General features: G+C 37.5%; 1 protein-coding gene across 2 annotated transcripts; it reads left to right on the top strand.

Moving 5' to 3' along the window:
• The first annotated feature begins 341 nt into the window (after positions 1 to 341).
• Positions 342 to 9,723, top strand: LOC137388895 (nuclear pore complex protein Nup153-like). 2 transcript variants are annotated; one of them, XM_068075376.1, is made up of 5 exons: positions 342 to 455; positions 3,739 to 4,062; positions 5,120 to 7,177; positions 7,444 to 7,569; positions 8,072 to 9,723. In XM_068075376.1, the coding sequence occupies exons 1-5, from the start codon at positions 350 to 352 to the stop codon at positions 9,415 to 9,417; spliced, it is 3,960 nt and encodes a 1,319-aa protein (XP_067931477.1). In that variant the 5' UTR covers positions 342 to 349; the 3' UTR covers positions 9,418 to 9,723. The 2 variants fall into 2 exon arrangements, with proteins under 2 accessions (XP_067931477.1, XP_067931479.1); XM_068075378.1 differs by lacking the exon at positions 7,444 to 7,569.
• Positions 9,724 to 19,999: the final 10,276 nt, after the last annotated feature.

Below are 19,999 nucleotides of genomic sequence, written 5' to 3'. Positions count from 1 at the left end.
AATGAGTAAATGTGTATTCACATATAGACCTACATGTAGTATATTATTAAGTGTGATGTTTTATTGACTGCTTCCTACTTTATGTCGGCTTCAAATCATCTCAGATGTTACAAAAAATACTTGAAATGGGTTCAAGACACAACACACTTCACTTCGTATTAGTTGTCGCATGTACTAGTTGAATACAAGATCGCGAAAAATAGAATGACGCAAGAGTTTAAAAAAGGTTTACTTGACCTCCTGCTGCTACTTTTTACTCGTCTATAGTTTTAGCTGCAATCATTCTCACTTGAGGAATCTCCTATTATTATGTACATGTAGAAGCTTCATTTGATAGGTCACTAAGTCCATGAAAGACTTCTTAACTCCGTCATGGCTTAGCTCCTTCATCAACGCATCTGGCCATTCTGATGAACATGCTCAGCAGCCAGTGCCTCAGCAAACTGTAAATTCTGGTATGTTCAAAAAATTAGTTTATAACATTCTATTAATCGAACATGCTCTTAGTACCTAGTAGGCCCATAGATGAAGATAAACCTTGTTTATTTACCTTAATTGAAATGGTCGCTTTAACAAACATCTGTTAATACCTTAAAGACATTATCAGACGAGCATGTTTAGTTAACATCTAGAATGTTATTGTACCTCTGGAACTCTAACCCTAGATGTGATGCCAAGCGGAGCAGTCTGTTTGTCCTACTGCAGCCTTCCCTTTTTGACTTGCCAATATTTTTATGCTCACGTTTGTCATCTCTAAACGTGCTGTTTACTTGGCTCAGCTGAAGAAACAAACTCGCCGGTTCTAGCATAGTAATAGTCGAAGTTTAATTGTTATAAATTAAAATTTCGCTGAATAGTTTATCATAAAGTCTTACTCTGATTGAATTGAAGAAAATGTTAAGGAGCATCTATGGGTGGGCACTTAAGTATTTATTTGAAAATGCTTATTCATCATTTGTATCTCATTGGTTCAGTCTGTTAGAACTGAATGTACCTTTAAAATTTTTAAAGTACTCTCGAGTTGTTCTATCTCATCATGGTAAATTTATTCTCATTTTTAAGAAATACAGATTCAGTAAATAATACAACACGTGGGTATCGTTTTAGTAAAGATCTAGTTTTCTAGTTAAGTTTCTCAAATTCATTAGGTAATTATTCTATTACCTGTGCAACTATGTATAAGTGTTTGTCGTCGTGTGCGTATGTTCAGTTAATAGCGATTGGTTAAAATATGCATGCTTCCAGTTCCATGCGCTGTGAGGGACCATGATGAATAGTGGTTATCTGCATGATTAATCTGAAATGTGGCTAGGTAGTCGCGTGGCTTAGTGGCAGTGCGTTAGGCTTCACATCTGTTTATCCGAATGTATGGGTTCAATACCTGTGGGGTGCAACCTTTTTTTCTAACACAGGCTCCAAACGAACGATCACGGCTTTTATAATAGTAAAGATTTAGACTAGCTCAAGTTACGAGCTTAAGTTACTCCAATTCAGTGGGTAAAAAGCTTAACCGCTGGCAACTACATTACCTGCCACTGTTTATAAACTGTTATAAATCTTGAGCGAATGTTTAGCATAAGAAGTAAGAAATGTTTTTCAACAATCTGTTTTAGCTATGCCTTGAGCTTTTGAATACAGTGCACCCTCAGGATATGATTTTGATTCATTCCAGGTGTGGCGTCGTATGGTGAAAACATTGTATGTAGGGGTATAAAAACCATAGTAATTATATAATGCAAACATACCCCGGTAACAATCGTCAAAATTTTATGTAAGTATCGTACATATTAAAAATTAGTAACAAAATTGTATGTTAACATTAGTAACTATAGTTACCTACAGTAACTTTAGTGTACTTAGTGGTTATGATCTGTAATAAAATGTAACATTATAATGTATCGATAGGGAGTTCTTACCTTCAATACAGGCATACGTGTAACATCAACTTTGAATTTACCTCAAATAAGTTTAGCTTACTAAACACACTCACTTATAGGTTGACTTGCAACAAAATTCACATTACAGTTATTTAATATGAAAAGATTCACCATGTCTTAATCTGTTGTGTTGTAGGTGCAAAATATGTGGAAATGTGATTACAAGCTCTTAAAAGCTAAAAAACGAACAGTTAATCGCAGTCACACGAGACCGTCGTAGTTTGGATTCTCTTTCCAAAACGGCTCAAATGTGACGTAGCTGTGGTAGATGGTTTCTGTTTACACTTTCATGCAGCCTTATTCGTCAAAATATTTTCTCAAATATACTTCACGCGTTCAATAAAACCATGGCTATTGTTCTTACGCGTCTGTTTTATCGTCATTGTAATGCTGTCACTTTTAGCAGTGATATCTTTTATAACTTACCGTAAAAAGTTCATTTAATTTTTTAACCTTAGCTTGAAGGAGTACATATCATTGTCTGATAATCATGACGAGCCTGTTGGTCACCTGTGATAATCGAAAAGTGCTGCAGAAATTATTTGCGAAGTATTAGGTCACATGATCAGATTACAACTTGCCGATTAGACCAAACCGAAACAAAACTGTAAAGTAGCGAGCATCTATATTTGATACAGGGTCTCTGGTAAAACCCGAAGTGTTTGTCATAAACTAGTGCTACGATAAGTTTTATATTGAGCTTTTTATTGGACTTTCAATTTACCTGAGAACATCACGTGACAAGACAATAACCAAATTTCATGACTACGTCAGAGAAATAAACGGATTCCAATTTACGGCGGCTTTTCGATTTTTAGGTTTTAAGAGCTTTTAATCACATTTCCACATATGTGGCACCTACAACACAACAGAGTAAGACATGGTGAATCTCTTGATACCAAATAACTGTAATGTGAATTTTGTTGCAAGTCAACCTTTAAAGCTAAGCTTTAGTACGTATTTTTAACTATTTTACTGAATTTCAACTTTTTATCACTAAAATTTTATCAATTTCTGTTTTTGCTTTAACTATAACTCTTAGCGATCCTGTTTATAAAACTTTTTTCAGCCCGATTCGGCAAGAAAGCCCTAACCATGCTGTTTTCGTAATGAAGTGGATTTTCGTTAGCACTTTAAAAGAAGTTGTCTGACCACTCGCCTTCTGTTTAAAAAGATCACAACTCCAATTTTGCTACTGGTTTTACAGGCAAAATATTACCATTTTACATTCAAGAATTCCTGAACAAAAATAAGTCAGTCATTGCGTCTCTTTTAAGCAAAAAATGTGAAATATTTTCGGCAAACAGAGTTTCAGCGTTTTTGTAATTTTGACATACATGTACATTATAAGCACACGCGCTGCCGAATTTGAACTCGGTGAAAAATTTTGTTGCATTCGTATGGTTAAAAAAGATTGGTATGGTGAGGTGAAAAAGTCATGTTCTACTTTCTAAGGTGAAAAAATTGTATATTAGGGTAATCGTATCCTGGGGGTGTACTGTACATATTTGAATTATGCTTTGGCCAGACATATACAGAAATAAAAAACTACCTTCATTTAAAAGTTAGAATGGGAAATGTTGTATGTTGATTAAGAATAAAATTTCTATGCAAAACCTTTTTGTATTACACATGCAGCGCTGGGCATTCAGCTAGTTCTTCTATAAGTCCAAGGCTTACCGTCTTATCACTGGCTATATTAATCGTTCAAAATGGAGTTTATAGATGCAGTCTGCATACTACATGCATTCTTGCTGTTTAAACCAGAGCATACAGAGAGTAATGAATTGATTTATTGTAGATTTACAAGATCAAGCGTATGACAGCCGGTCAGCATATATCCAGAAACATTCAAATGTACACACTCCAGAATTGTCTCAGGCAGCAGTTGGGGGCTCTACAGTTTCTGGAGTCCAGCAAAGAGCATTTTCAGATCATCCATCTTACTCGCGTAGGTCCAGCTCATCTGAACAACACCAGTCCACTTCATTATTAGGCTTTGCTGGACAGTCTGGCCTGGGTGGACAATCTAGCCTGGGTGGACAGACTAGCCTAACAGGACAGGACAGTCCGTATGACCTGCCTGGTGTAACCGCTGCAAACAGCTCCTTCACTAGACAGTTTAGTAAGTTATAAGACAAGACTCCGCTCACCCTCGCTGGACTTGTTCACTATTTTATATTTAAATTTTTGCCATGATCCACCTATGGATGCCTGTGCTCAGTTGTGCATAAGTTAAGTATATTTGCAGTTGGTCGAGGTATGAAGCGTATTGGCAACAACTGGCTGTACCGACCTAATAATAGCGTTGATTATTTACGCAGCTCTCTGATCCTTGATTGCATTTTGCTAAAAATGGCCGTTTACATGTTCATATTTTAAAATATGCAAGTTTTGAGTAAAAGTAACAAGCCTTTATACAGTTATTAAATGGAAAGATTTCTTCCGTTGCCTTATCTTGAATATCAAAATATTTTAGCTACCTTTCACTTCAAGTGCAGCTAAAATTACATACCGTTGAATAGTCGCCTTTGCACGAACACGATCAGCATCCTGGAATCACTGCAGCTGTTTGAGGCTCTTCATCTTTGCTTAAACTTGTTGCGCTTGATAGCCGATCATGAGCTAACGTAGTTCTGGTGTGGCGATGTAGCGCTTTACCAAATTTAATGTTGCTGTGTTACGCATGCAAAACCTTGCCTACAACATTTTGTCTTATAAAAAGTAGGTCACTTTCATAGATTGCAAATAGGAAACATACGTTGAAAACTAACTTTTAGTTCCCGACAGGTTTTTGAAGCAAATATAAGTTTACTTATATTTTCATTGTAATGTGATTTGTATGGTTTTAAAGAAAATTACTAGACAAGGAGAATATTGACTACAGCAACTGCATAGTCAATTGGTTTAAAATGGAACTATCAGTTGAATGAAGTGCCATGTAATGTTGAACTTAAGACCACTCTTCTGTTTTTCACATGCACTTTTTTTTATAAAAATCAAAGAAAAATTGAGAGTCTGGTGGTTGGTAGAGTAAAAATGCTCAACCGAAACACTAGGCTAGTATTTTTAACATGCAAAGCATATTTTGAACTGTCCAAAGTTTACATGCAAAATTTTCTTTTTCTTCAACTTTGTTACACAGCTCGCATATATTACCAGTTTAGCAATGTTATTGGCAGGTCACAACAAGCCAGTACTAACCGAGAGGCACCATGAGGAGCAACAAAGCTCATATCAGCCTTACTCAGACGCTTGCGGCACTATCCTTGGTTCCACAAGCAAGCGAAAATCATTTAACGTGAGCATATTTGCCAAGTCTTTTAGTGAGACCATGGACTGTTCTATGCTGGACTCTAGCTCTCTTGGAAACTCATCTTTTTATCCTGGAAAAACTGTCTTTGGAGGAGCATCTGGACAAAGGGGATATAACTTCTCACGTGCTACTCCCTATAAACGGGCTAAAAAGGTCAAGAAGGAAACTGAAGAAGTTACAAAGTCCTTCACAGGAAATAGTTCAGCTGCAAAACTAATTCTAAAAGCTCTCCATGAAACAGGTTTGGAGCGGAGGAAGACTATGCAGGAAGGTGGTAAAAGCGAGAAACTGTTTAGTCCTGCTGTCTACCTACGCAAGAAGAATGCATCTGTTAGCCGTTCTTCCAGTATATCAGCAGGAAACGATGCTTTCAATAGGTCTAACTTAGAAAAACAGAATGCTCGACAGCCAGCCTCCACTGTCTCTGGTAAGTGGTCATCACGAATGGGTATCAGCGATACCCAAGTAAGTAATAGTACCTCGTCTACCACACAAGCTGGTGGTGGGAAAATGCGAAAAGAGCGCCTGCATTACAGTGCCAAGAAGTCATCACAGGAATATGCTGGCAGCGTAGCATCGATGTCTGCATTGCATTCACAACAGCCTATTATTACCTCACATCTCAGTCATAGTCCTTCTTTTACTTCATCTGAGCAATTTACCTTTTGTTCTCCTCAGCCTGTTACTTTCATGACAGCTACTTTTCCCTCTCCTAATTCCCCTGATGGGTCATTTGTATTCACTTCACCAGCTAAAGCGGATTTGACTTCAAAGGTTACCGCTAAAGATGAACAGGCTATTAAAATTTCTATTTTCGACTCGGTAGACGCAGATAAAGAAGAGCAGGGGCAAAAATGCAGTTCCTGTTTACATAAAAATGTAGAAAGGGGAGATAATTGTGTGGCCTGTCAGGCCTCTAACACTGGCCAGTCATCTGCTGCTACTAGCTCCTCTGCTAATCCTGAACATAATGGTTGGGGTAAATTGATAGCAGGCGTAAGTGACATGTGGAACTGTTCAGTGTGTCTCCTTCAGAACAGCCATTTAGTTGAAAAGTGCGTGGCTTGTGGCGCTTCGAAGGTTAGTGGTGAAGCAAAGAAACCCGTGGCACCTACAAGTGGCTGGGGAAATTTGCTAAAGGGTTCTGTTTCAAAATGGAGCTGTGCCACATGCCTTATACAGAATGATGACGGAGTCACCAACTGTGTTGCATGCAATTCTTCAAAGCCAGTTACAGGAGGAGATAACTTTAAGGTCTCATCTGCCAATACGTCTAGTGGCTGGGGAGATCTAATGAAGGGCTCAACTGACAAATGGTCATGCAGTAGTTGCCTCGTCCAAAATGATGCTTCTTCAGACAAATGCGTCGCTTGTACAACTCCCAATCCCACTCAAAAGTCGTCTACCGCTGCCAACCCCATCTCTTCTGGGTGGGGCAATCTTATCAAGTCTGGTGATAAATGGAGCTGTAGCACTTGCTTGGTCCAAAATGAGGCAAAAGTGGACAAATGTGTAGCCTGTGGCTCTTCAAAGCCGTTCAAACCTGCATCAAACCTTCCAGCAGCCTCTGGTGGTTGGGGCAATATGTTTCAACAGTCGACAGAAAAGTGGAGCTGTACTTCCTGTTTGGTACAAAATGACATGGACATAAAATCATGCGCAGCCTGTGGCTCTCTGAATCCATCTATTAAGCAAGAAACAGTTGTTGAATCGAAAGAGTTGCCTACTAAGCCGCCATCGATTACAGGAAATTGGAATTCTCTCTTTCAGAACGCAGATAAGCGTTGGAACTGCTCTGTGTGCACTTCTCCTAATGACATGGCACAGGCTGTTTGCGCCGCCTGTCAGACACCTGCCAAAGAGGAACCTGCCAAGCAGGTAAACACAGTTAGCGGCTGGGGATCATTGATAGAGAAACAGAAAGGTAAGTTGTGGGTGGGAACGAGCCGGTTATTATCTGTTCGGATTATCTTAGCATTTCACATCTATATCCTGTGGGTAGCTTGGTAATTTTTCATGAACTTAATTCGACTCAGCTGTTAAAATCTTTTGTTTGGAAAGATGGCTTTGAAAAAATGTTGTCAAGCTAAATCAAATGTTTCGACATTAGGTTGCGTGTCCCAATTGGCCTAGTTCTATAATGAAATCATAGAATTTAATTGCTTATTATGCTGGATTGATGCTTGACAGGTCAATGGAATTGTATGACGTGTCTGCTGTCTAATTCTGGTCATTCCTCATCCTGTGTGGCTTGCGGTGCTGCTGCCCCAACTTCTGCTGCCCCAACTGCTATTCCACAGGCTAACGACCTTACTGGTAACTTTGAAGTTATGCTCTCCTCATCTAGTGAACATTTTAAACACATTTTTGTCGCTTCACAAGATTATGCTCTAGAGCTAACCTGTTGTCAAGTCCGTGTTATAAAATGTTGACTCAATTGAAAAGATTCTTTTAATTTTTTTCTAGTTAACTGTGAAAATCTTTCAACTTCTATATGTGTCTTGGGAGTGCATTTTAGCTCGATGTTTGGTTATCATGCAACAATATGGTTGAATGAAGTGCTTCTTAAGCGGGCTTTTGAATCCTACATTAAAATTTGGTATTCTTCGAACATATCTCGTTGAAAAATGTAGACTTCTTTGTTATAGCAATCTTTTCTAAATATGAGGTGTAGACTCTCCCAGCAAATCTCTTCTACCGCCTATGTTGGGCATTTACTCCGTCGTACACGAGATATTCTGTTAGCTATATACTGTTCGAAACTATAACAAGGCCTATAGGGCAGAATGGGTCACTGCAACATTTTGTTATATTTCAGGGACAGAGACAGCAGGCTGGAACAAGTCTCCAGCTGGCTGGGCATGTGAGACTTGTCTGGTTTCAAATGTTGACACTGCCATCAAGTGTGTTTGTTGTGAGACAAGCAAACCTGGCAGTGTTGCACCAGAGAAGGCGGGCTTAGTTTCATCTGCGAAAGAATTACCACCACTTAGTAAGGGCTTTTCTCTCTCTTCTGTGTTCCCGATCAAGGGTAACAGCCCGACAAAGTCTGTATCTTCCGCAGTTACAACCAGCTCCTTTCCAGCTGTCGACAAATCATCAGCTCCTGCTTTTACACAGTTTTCATTTAAACTGCCAACTGCTGATGTATCTCAGGAAGCAAATTTTGCCACAGCAGGTGGTGTTCCCAAATCATCTCTGTCCGATGTCAGTCAGGCTAGCGGACACTCTGTAGGGGGCTTTTTCACTTCCTTCAGCAAAGCCCCCACAGACTCTTCTGTCTCTGAAACCAAGCTAGCTACTCTTTCTTCACCATCCACAGAACAAAGTGTTTCTTCCATTTCGAGTGTTCCATCTGGAGGAAGTTCTTTATTTAGCTTTGGGAAATCTTCTGCAACTTCTTCGTTTAAATTTGGATCAACTAATCAGGCAACCTCGGCACAGCCATCGTCTGAGAAAGAGACTCCTCTTCTCTTTAACTTTGGGCCACTTTCTAGTCGCCCAGCAGTGAGTACGACCACTGATTCAACCAAGCAAGCACTAGCGCTTCAGCTTGGGGTTGTCTCCTCATCAAACAGTGGTTCGGTGAAGCCTCGCAGTTCACTAGGAATTGCTACTACTGCACAACAACCAGCTGATATTTCCGATGAAAAATCTATTTTTACATTTGGAAGATCTAATAAAACTTCAAGCAGCTCTGCTAATTTGGCTGCGAGTAACTCTCCATTCAGTAATGCATCAGTTACTTCAGCCAGTATGTTTGGTACTTCAGGAAGTGCATTCGGTACTGCAACCAGCGTGTCTGGAACTTTGGTCAGTGCTCCTGAGACGTCAGCCAGTGTATTTGGCCATTCAGGAAGCATGTTTGGGGCCTCGACATCTGCAGTTGGTAACACAGCTAGTAAGTTTGGGAATTCAGGAAGTATGTTTGGGGCCTCGACATCCGTAGTTAGTAACACAGCTAGTAAGTTTGGGAATTCAGTTGTTGGATCTGGACAGTCATCGCTATTCTCTCAAAAAAATACTAGCAGCTCTTTTTCAGCTGTTCCAAGTGATAGTATCGCAGTAAGTAAAGATGTTTCCACAAATGATTCTACTTCTAGCTTTTCTATTGGATCTACAGCTCGCGTTACAAAGAAAGCAACCAGGAGACTCAAAAAGTAAATTGTTAGAATAAAGACACTGTGATGGTATCTGTAACTGCGCCATTTTTATGAGCTGTTTTAGTTTTTATTATAGTTTATTCCTCTCGTCTATGCACTCGAGCAATTTTCATTACTGTCAAAAATGAACTAAAATTGCTTGTCAATGCTGCGATTCATATTATAATGCATCAATTAAAAATAGTGTCTTTACTATCGGTTTGTCATACAAAGAACATGATTATTATTATCATCTTCATATTATATTATAGCATTAATATTAATAAAGTTCAATGATTGGCAGTTTAATGATTTGATTCAATACATATTTCATAGCAGAAAAACCTCGCATTGCCGCTTTTACTTTTGTCTTCCTTTACAGGCAGTCTAGTCAAACCATTATTTTTGGTTGTCTTAACATAGAAGTTTTCCAACAATCTACACAACACCTGAGCAAATGTGTGGCTCCCCACCCAAAGTAACTTACAATAGGCTATGTTCAACATTTTTTACGTTTCTCAAGTCAAAATAAAGAAACTCGTGAGACTGAAGAAGGAAACTTACAAAATATAAAAATAATAAAATGTGGGTAACTCAAGGTCATTGAAACATCACCTGGTCTATGCCAGTCTAGGTTACACCACATAGCTCCATCACCACTTTCTGAACCTACTCATCGCCAAGCCTACACTTCTGTTCTTATGCTCTTCAGGGTAAACAACTTTACTAATATCTTTTTATTATTTCTTTGTTTAGTTTTTTTTGCTTAACTTATCTAGTTTTATATAGTTATAAAATAGTTATAGTTATATAGCACCCACATTCTCAGGCATGTGGCTACTTGCAGTATTTAGTAAGGAGTTAGCATAAGGTTTTGGTTTGTGAAGTGAAATGGATAAGTTATGGTGCAGTTTTATAGGGATATGAGCTTCAACTGAATAGGTGTTAAATGTGTTTGAATGTACAAACTGACGGTTGTCAAGAGATGGTATCGTGAAGGCTTAGGATTGCTTTTAGCTTTGTTCATTCGACACATTCTTTTAAAAAAGAAAAGTAAGAAATAAAGAAGGACCTCTAGCAAAGCAATAGGTCAAAACAAGGACCTCTAGTGAAGCAACAGATCAAAACAAGGAACTCTAGCGAAGCAATAGGTCAAAACAAGGACCTCTAACGAAGCAATAGGTCAAAACAATGACCTCTAGCGAAGCTTAGTGATGCATAAATGATTCCATATTTAATCCGTAGTTCTTATGTAGAACATATAGTAGAAAGAATAAGTTGCTCAGTGATAAGCTGACTTTCTCAATCTCTTGCTTTTGAGTCTAAATCATAATAGTGAAAGTGGCGTAGTTGACTTGAGTAGATATGAGTTGTTTAATAAATAAGTACAGTTCAATCTCGTTGCTTAGCAGTTGTCTTCTCGCTGAAGTACTCATTGTCTCATGCTAATGTGGATGTTTTACAGACATATTGCCTCTAGATCTTGGATGGCAATCTATCGATAGCTTAGGGTCTACTGTCTCTTTAAAAATCTAACTGTTTATTCTCCACTATCTTTAGCTTCTTTGAGAAATCGATTTGGCGATTGTGTATCAATTTCTGCATCTGCTGGCAAATTGCAGTCATATGTATTGACTGGTCTACATATACAAGAATGGGTGAAATTTGATTGGCTCCTGTCAGTTTTTTTTAGTCTGTAAGTTTGGCTGATCAAAAAACTCGCCTTACACCCATTTCTCAGTTTCAGGGTTTTAAAAAAGACTCCAAATAGCGCTTGTGGCCGTAACAAGAATTATATTAAGTGAACTGTATCTATTAGAACAAGTAATTACCTATATATAATCACCCAAGTTATATGATTCATACATGAATCATATAACTTCATTAGCATATATGGCCAACAATATCTTTGGAATTCATATGACTACTCACTACGTATCTACAGCAACTGCTCTACACTTTCTATCATGAAATTTGTTTTAGTCAGTCTATTCACGGCATGTTGTGTCTCCTTGAGTAGCCTATCAAAAGGCTTCTCCATGTGTGGTCTTAAGAACGCTCTTTTACCTACAAAATATAGATCAGCTATAGATTTACTCGAAGATAAACCCTTCTTAAAAATTATCAAAATTCTCATTAATATTCAAGACCTAAAAAAGCTTGAAGCGCGTGTTCTGCGATTATTCAAAAAAGTATTAATGTAGTAGTTATATCTCCGTTCGGGAAATTCCAATTTCATCAGCTGACATAAAGCTACTAGAACCTCTGGTATAAAAGGCATAAATGGAGATGTTTAGCTTTGTTAAACATAACCACATACCGTAGTTGAACCTGTCATTACTTCTTCTGATCTGCACCAAGTTGTATAGTCAATACAAAAGATTAAATCTGCTAGTTGCTATTGCCCTTTACCTGCTCTGCTAACTCATACTCAATTTGTAAGAACATTTTCAGGGATATACCAGATTTTTAAAGGTTTGATAAAAATGAAGATAGAATTAACATCATGTGCAGATTGTAAGGCATCACCTTCAGTCGTATACCCTGCAGGTGCATTTACAGGTACCAGAAGCCAGGCACAATCTTCCCAGTCAACTTCGATGATATTTATGATATCAAGAGATAAAACCAATATCTGATTCCATTTATGTAAATGATGGTGTAGTTTTTTGAGTTGCTTGCGTGCCTTTGGAGCTAAGGCTAGCTGGTCTTTTATACAATAGCATAACCATCAGGGGTAGTAAGATCTGTTGTGAAGATGGGTGAAAGGGTTAGAATGCTCCACATCAGTGCTGACATATTGACATATGAGTGATTATCTTTCTAGCAGAGGCTGTCATTTAACAATGCAGGATTGGTACATCGTCCGAATTATTGTTGTACGCCTTTTAATATTGTTATTATCATTATAAGGCCGTATAATAATGATTATTGATGCGGTAGCATTTTATTGACGAGGCGTATAAACTCACTCTGTCACATTTGTTTACAATAGTATTTTCTATTGTCTCAAATGTTGGCAGATCTTTCTGATTCTTTTGTTGGTATCTTCTGTTCGGCTCTACTATCAACAATTCATTTCAATAAATCACTCAAAGGTGAACGAATTGTGAGTTTGATAGTTGGCCTCCTCTGCCAGCAGTTTATCGCTAGAGTTCAGAGCTGGAGCCTACAAGCTGTCGAGTATCAACAAAAACTGGTGGGTAACTTTGTGCAGGAAAAAGTTGCATAAGATGCTTTTGAGGGTTTTTATCAACGCTGATGTTTAGGATATAGAATACCTTCAGTTTTTACTGCTGCAGCTTACAATGGATATGGAGTACTTGAACTTATCATGATATTCTGCATTAGCTTTACAGAATTGAAAGCGTATTTCAGTAAATGGAAAGCCTATAAATTATGAGTATATACTTTTTTAGTGTACAAGTACTTGTTGTCACTGCAATTAAACTATATGCATATATGGCATTTATCGTAAGCCAAAATTATAGTTGTTCATATATGACACACGGGATGAACTTGGAGTTGGAATGATGGCCAACTTTGTACCGTTTGAAAGAAGTGGGACAACTCCTTAATTGAGTACATATGATAACTTTATTGTCAGTTCATACCAAGCTACGGAATCGTACTGCTCAGTTTTTTAGACCAATCAATTTGCCACCACTGTCTGATCTACTTCTATACCAGAAACACTTTTTTAGTATAGAAGTAGATAGTGTGCACTTTAATTAACAGGTACTAGCAGAGCAAGTGGCAGACATACCATGCAAAGTGCATAACTATCGGCACATTGTTGACAATTCTAGCTCGTGTCCCATAGTTTTCTCTCATATGCTTAACAAAAAATTGCATCACACGATGTTGTTCATTTTGAAGCAGTATTACATACATATAGAAACATATAAGGTCTTTTGAAGTTGTTTACCCAACAATGGTTGAGCCTATCAGGTAATCCGTTTAACGCTTCCAGGCTTTGAACTAGTAGAAAAGCTGTGTGAGAGGTGTCAGTCAGCTGGAGGTTTATTTTAGCAAGTTTTTCAATTCTTAGCTTTTTATGTGTGACTGTTAAATAGGTAGTTGCCTTCTCTTTTCGAGTCTGTCTAGCCTTTATTTCACTCAATCTCTTTGAGGTTAATATTTCATTATAAAATTATGGTTATAGTGGCTTGAGAGATGTGTCATGAGAAGCAACAACGTGTTGTCTTCTCTTTCTAAGTAATGTTTTATGTGTTTAGTGTATTCCTTTTATTCTCTTCTCAAAATAAGACAAGTTGAAATTTAATAGTTACTTATAACCATATCTGGGAATATTTAATATCTGAGCTATTTCATGAAATATCTCTTATCGATATGCTTGAAGCACTTCAACTATGTTTTTGTGTCACTTGGTTGTTATTTAAACCAATTAAATACGCTGTGAGATAAAATTGCTTGCTATTCAATATCGAAAATCGATCATCTGCATCACATAGCATGACTTCTGCTGTTTCTTTTCATGCTTCCATCACGTGATTTGAATATTTTTTCTAAAGAATCAATGTCCAGACAAGTGTGAGATTTCATGAAGTCTCTTGTTGACAATGCAATTGTGAAGTTGCTAATTGACCAGTCAATACTTGAGTTTTAACTGAGCACTTAGGAGTCTAAAGGCAGCGCTGTCGAGTCTAAGTATTACTAATATTTGATCAACTCCTTGTTGAATGAGTTCCCCACCCTCTCATTCGGGGTCCTATATAATGCACTCTCAAAGTTATTAAACATACTCAGATAGCCCAATGTAGAGCATAAGCAGGTAGTGAACACACAAAACTATAACCTTTAGAAGTGGCTACAAAACACAGTTAATGCAGTAGTTGTAAGTCGTGATTTCTGAAATGCTCAACAGCTACTAAATTCATTGCTCTCGGCGCTAGCTTTATCCAAAACTTGTGCTAAACAACCTTCAAAATAAGAAAGAATTCTCATGCCTATTCCTTTACTTTTCTATTCCAAACAACAAGTAAAAGCAGTCTTTGAACCCTTCAATGTCAGCATTCAGACAAAATTTTACCATAGAAGTCAGTAGGCATCAGCTCTTTCCTTCCTACAAGTTGATCTTATAATTGGCTTGTATCAATCAATGTAAGCTTTTAACTACATTCTAGAGAGCTGTGATAACATTCGCCTTACTTAAACAAAGTAATAATTCATTTTAATTTATCTTATAATGATCCATTTACGTGCCTAGCTGTATATTCTGCCTCAAGAGACGCGTGAGAGCCGTGTCAGACTCTATCAACACTTGAGACTCGCTTATGAACCTCCATGACATCTGCTGCCCTTTTCAGTGCTGACACATAGAACATGTTGTCAGCATCAGGAGATATTTTAAGTATATTATAATAATATGTATGTACAGTACTACTAATAGGTATTGTTACAGCATGACTAACATAGGCAGGTGTCATATAACTTATTATTTATTTAATATATAAATATTATTTAGATTAGTCTATATCATCCATTGATTAACATCTCGGTTTGTACGTAGTATGGAACTGTGTAAGTTGTGTATAGAAACATATAATACTGTACAGCAGTGTTTCAGAGTGTGTTAAAGTGTATAGAATTGTATAGAGATGTATACAGGTGTATACAACTGATGTATACAGTTGTATACAGGTGTATACAACTGATGTATACAGTTGTATACAGGTGTATACAACTGATGTATACAGTTGTATACAGGTGTATACAACTGTATAAAGGTTTATGAGGGACTATTTAAAGCTGTATAGAGTTGTATGTGGATGAATGGAACTGTAGAGAGGTCTACAGAGGTGTACAAAGGTGCATAGAAGCTGTAGAGTTTTACAGGGCTGTATAAAAGTATAAAGTGCTGTAGAAAAGTATGTGGAGGTGTGTATAGGCGTATACAACTGTATAGAGGTTTAAGGGATGTGGGCTATCGAAAGCTGTATAGAATTGTATGGAGATGTATGGAGCTGTAGAGAGGTGTATAGAGGTATACAGAGGTATATAGAAGCTGTATAGAGTTGTAAAGGGCTGTATAGAGATATAAAGAGCTGTAGAGAGGTATGCAGAGGTGTGTACGGTTGTATAAAAGTCTATAGAGCTGTATTGAAGAGTAAAGAAATGTAAATATATACATACAATCTGTGTAATGTTTAGAGATATTAAAATGTGCTTAGTTTAGGAAATAGTTTGCCCAACATTGATCCAACTAGTTTCTCCTGCTGCAATTTACAGGTTGTCTGGCTATTATTGTGTTAGGCCATGCGTTATAACTATTCACGTTGTTAATGTTAACCTTAAAAGCTCAGACTCCTTCACATTCAGATACTCATTGAGTTTGTAAGGAAGCTTCTGGGCATCGGAATCTCAGGTTATCAAATTGCTGTTCTAGCTGTCTATAAAAATCAAAATCAAACGTCGTAGGTACAGAGCTCATGAAGGAATAGAGTTTGCTTATATACACATATATATGTTCATAGGCAGTCGCAATGCTTCCCGTTGGGATGCACATCATCGACTCCTCTGTCATAAATGCAATCGCTACGCAGTGTTTCCTACGGGAATTTAACTGGTATATGAAATGTGACTCCGGGTTCTGTTTGAAGAGCTTACATAAGTTGGTGATAGTTGCTTGGTGTCTATCTTATGATACTCTAGGGATATCCAATATTACTCATTATAACAAACCCTCTCTCCTTCCTTCAACACACCTTTGGGTAGACAAGGAGACAATTCCTACTATGTATTTTTACTTTGCTTTTTTGTAATTAGGCCTACCATATTTGTAATTCTGGTTTCAAGACACTAAAGTGTTCGCGAAATTGTTGATCATTTTGTTGTTTGCATCGATGTTCTGTTTATGCACAACGATCTGCCAAGAATGCTGTTTATATTTAGCATTCCTGTTTTTCATCGACCGCCGTATTAAAATGTCTTCGTGGTTGTGTAATTTTCAGCATAGCAATAAACTATGCCATGCAGCTGAGCACATGCCGCCCGTTTGTTTCTTATGCAATGTTAATGTTTTACATAATGTTTGGCGCACCTGAGGTAGATTCCAAATGAGGTTTTTGCTTGTTTATTCTGTTAAGTCTGTAGGCTGATAACTTTCCAATAGCAAAGCTTGATGATATAATGGAACAAATATAAAAATTCTAATTCGACTCTTCTGCTTATCATTTCGCAATTGAGGCAAAATTTCTCTGTTATCTCAGTAAAACCAACTGCTTTTTTGTTCACTAAAACCTCGTCTTTCTTTATATATAAACTAGTACAGCAGCAGTATCATGCGCCATGAGAGATCGTCATGTGTAAGAAGTAAATGTAATAAGTATGTCTACAATTAGTCCGCAATAGGGTTAGGTAGTTGAACTGTGCAGGCAGTAGTATACTTAGCTAGAAATGTGAGTGTCCGGGTTCAACCCCTTTGCAGTGTAATCTTTTTTCCTAACGCTTATAACGTTGCTTCGGACAGACAGACAGACATGGCTCTTATTATAGTAAATATTTGATCAATTATTTGTTGTGAAGTAAATATTATCTTTTATTTAATTTCCTTTTGAGCACTTTGTAAGCTCTGCGGAGTTTGTTAAGGCAATTAACTGGATGCCGTTTGCAAAACATTACAAGAAACGAGGGTCAGCAACGTCAGTGTTTTCTTTATTACAAGGCTTTTAAGAATAGAATGCATTTATGATCCAGTGACTCAGCAGGTCACTGGACTCTCTGAAGAGAGATTATTGCCTAACATAAATACCTGATTCCTCTCAAACCACATACCAGTATTAGTAGAAATTGTTAGCTATAGGTTGGCTAACAAAGGCTTGCGTTCGATGCAAATCTTCAACTTAGATTTGCATTTTAGCCATTATGGCTTCCTTCCTGGCAGGTAATGCAGATTCCAATCCGAAGTATTTGATGATCACCCTACTGTGATGCTGACCGCAGTAGATATTATTGTGCATATCTGGTTATGTTAATTCCTTGACTCGCTCTTCTATTTGGTGTTCAGTGGGACTCCGGCAGCACTTAGCAGACAATTGAAGCCACTAATTGTAAAAGGTTCAGAGCTGCTCACGCTAGAGATAGCTGTCATACCGACTGTAATGTTCAGCCACCAGACAGTGCTCTCTCTTGAAGTAAATTACTTGCTGAAAGGTTATAAAAGGGTGTATATAACCATAAACTAAAGCAAAAACATACAGAGACATGTTACAGGACATCGTAAAGGTACTACTCACAATAAATGGAGAGACAAGACAAAATTTGTAACGACTTCTATTGTCTTTCAACTTTTTACAGTTGATCAAGCTTATCCCATTGCAGTTATGTAATCCGTTAATATGTTAATATGTATGTTAATCTGCAATTCTTGGTCGCTTTTTTAGCGCATTCTGTGCTGACAGCGCATACAAATTTACAAGTACAGTCAAACATGGATAACTCGGCCACGGATAGCTCGAAAACATGGTTAATTCGAACAGTTTCTTTGGTCCGTTCCCACGTAATGATAAATTGCTATAGATAACTCGAACTCAACACTGTTAATTCGAACTGTTTTTTTGCCCAACGGCTACCGAAACGGTTGTTATCGCTTTAGAAAATCACTTTATCCAAAGCCATAGAGGTAAACCTCATCTTTTCGTAATTCATAAGCGTTGTTATTACCACCATCGGCAAAATAATTTTGTCAACGACTTTTCTAAAGGTTTGGTCAAATTTGATTTATACTGCTATACGATTAATAGCACGGGCTCGCCGGGTCACGCGCGCAAGGATATTCGCCACGCACATACAAAACAAAAACAGCATGTTGTTTTGTATGTGCGTGGCGAAAATCCTTGAGTGCGTGACCCGGCTAGCCCGTGACGAATAGTTTTCCGACGTTGATTCCGTGTTGAATCAACGTCGGAATGTTGAATGTTTAAAACGTCTTAAAATTGTGTTTATTAAACGTATACGTTGTCTTAGCTAAAAAAAACTATTCATCGTTTGACCTAAACACAGAATACGTGTGTACATTCAATAAGTATCCATTCAAAAAGCGTGAGTGATATACAATGTACCGTTAAACCTCGTAAAACTTTTAATTGAACTGCCTCGGAGTGTTGCTCTTAACGAATCCCAGGTAAAGTAAGGGATTTTTCTTTGGTAACTTTTTCTTGAAGTTGCATAAACTTCAAGAAAAGTCGGCAAAATTGATCGTGGGTAAAACGCTCAAAAGAAAAAGATGTCTTTTCTTTTGAGCATTTCAACAACGATCAAGTTTTGCCAATGTCAATCTAAAAAAAACGTCCTGGCAATAACATCACCTCAAACAACAAACCAATCTCAAGTGATAGAAAAATCTCTATACTTTTTGATAAAAACGTTTTAAACTTTACATTAGAAACATTTAATTTGAAACAAGCCATTTGTGCTTTTGATTTATATTATAGTTTGCATATGTACATGTATCTACTAATAAATAAGTAAATACATGGACTTGTGACAGTGCTCTGATAACTTGAACGCTCTGATAATTCGAACACTTTTGCTCGGTCCCGTGAAGTTCGAGTTATCCATGTTTGACTGTATTTTATTTATGACCACAAAAGATATGAACAGGGCTGCCATACATCAAAACAGCTTACACAAAAGTTAGATTTTTTATCAAATCCCAACTTATTGCCGTGCATCTTTTTGCTGCCAATGCCCAAGCCTGATGCCAGACTGTGTTCACCCATTTAATAAATTTTTTTTCAAGTGACTTCTACCGGAGATGCAGCGCCAGCAAACAAAGAATTGTTATGCGTTTCATCCAAGAGCTCAAAGAAGTCATTAAAAAGGAATCCTAAAAATTTTTTTTTGCCAGTTTTATAGATTTTATGAACATTCCAACATGTTACTAGTTATTGATATTCAACTGCAATACAAACCCATGCAGGTTATCTATAAACGGTTTAAGCATATGCCCCTTCTAGAGATTGCCCTATGTCAACTTAGGACAATTGTAGCTGTCAGAAGATATATCATGCAAAGGTTGGGGGCATCAGGATATGCCTCTTTAAATAAAAAGTTTCTTAGCTTATCTGGTACTTAGGTCAATTACTTTATAAACAATGACCTGTTTGTGCCTGTCAGAGAGCTTATAGCCCAAGGGTTATAATGATATGCAGCTTGATATGATCATCAGTACACATATACTTACTGAAAACAACAAATAAGGTTTTAGCTAAAATCATCAAGGAGTGAAAACTTCTGTTCTCTCTCTTAGCCCTAATAGTTGTAGACCTTTGAGAGGCAATTATAGAAAGAAGCTAATTTGGCCCACCCTGTTGTTAGCATTGTGTGAGGCTTTCACCATTGTTTGTACGCACAGCTGTAGTTTAAGTTATGGTTGTTTTGTTTTCATTCATTATAGTTATCCGTATATAAAATTCGGCACGATGAAAGCAAAACCAAACATTTCTAGCCGAACACTACACAATGGATGAACCATAATGGAACTGGTCTGCTATTAGAAGTCTCCAATTGAAAGGGGGCGGAGCCTAGAATCGTAAAGTCAGTGCGTTGCTTACAAGCATTGTAAATAGTAAACAGTCGGG

Source organism: Watersipora subatra, chromosome 2, assembly GCF_963576615.1.
Source record: "Watersipora subatra chromosome 2, tzWatSuba1.1, whole genome shotgun sequence".
NCBI classification, from domain to species: Eukaryota; Metazoa; Bryozoa; class Gymnolaemata; order Cheilostomatida; family Watersiporidae; genus Watersipora; species Watersipora subatra.
This window is presented reverse-complemented; position numbering and strand designations above follow the sequence as displayed.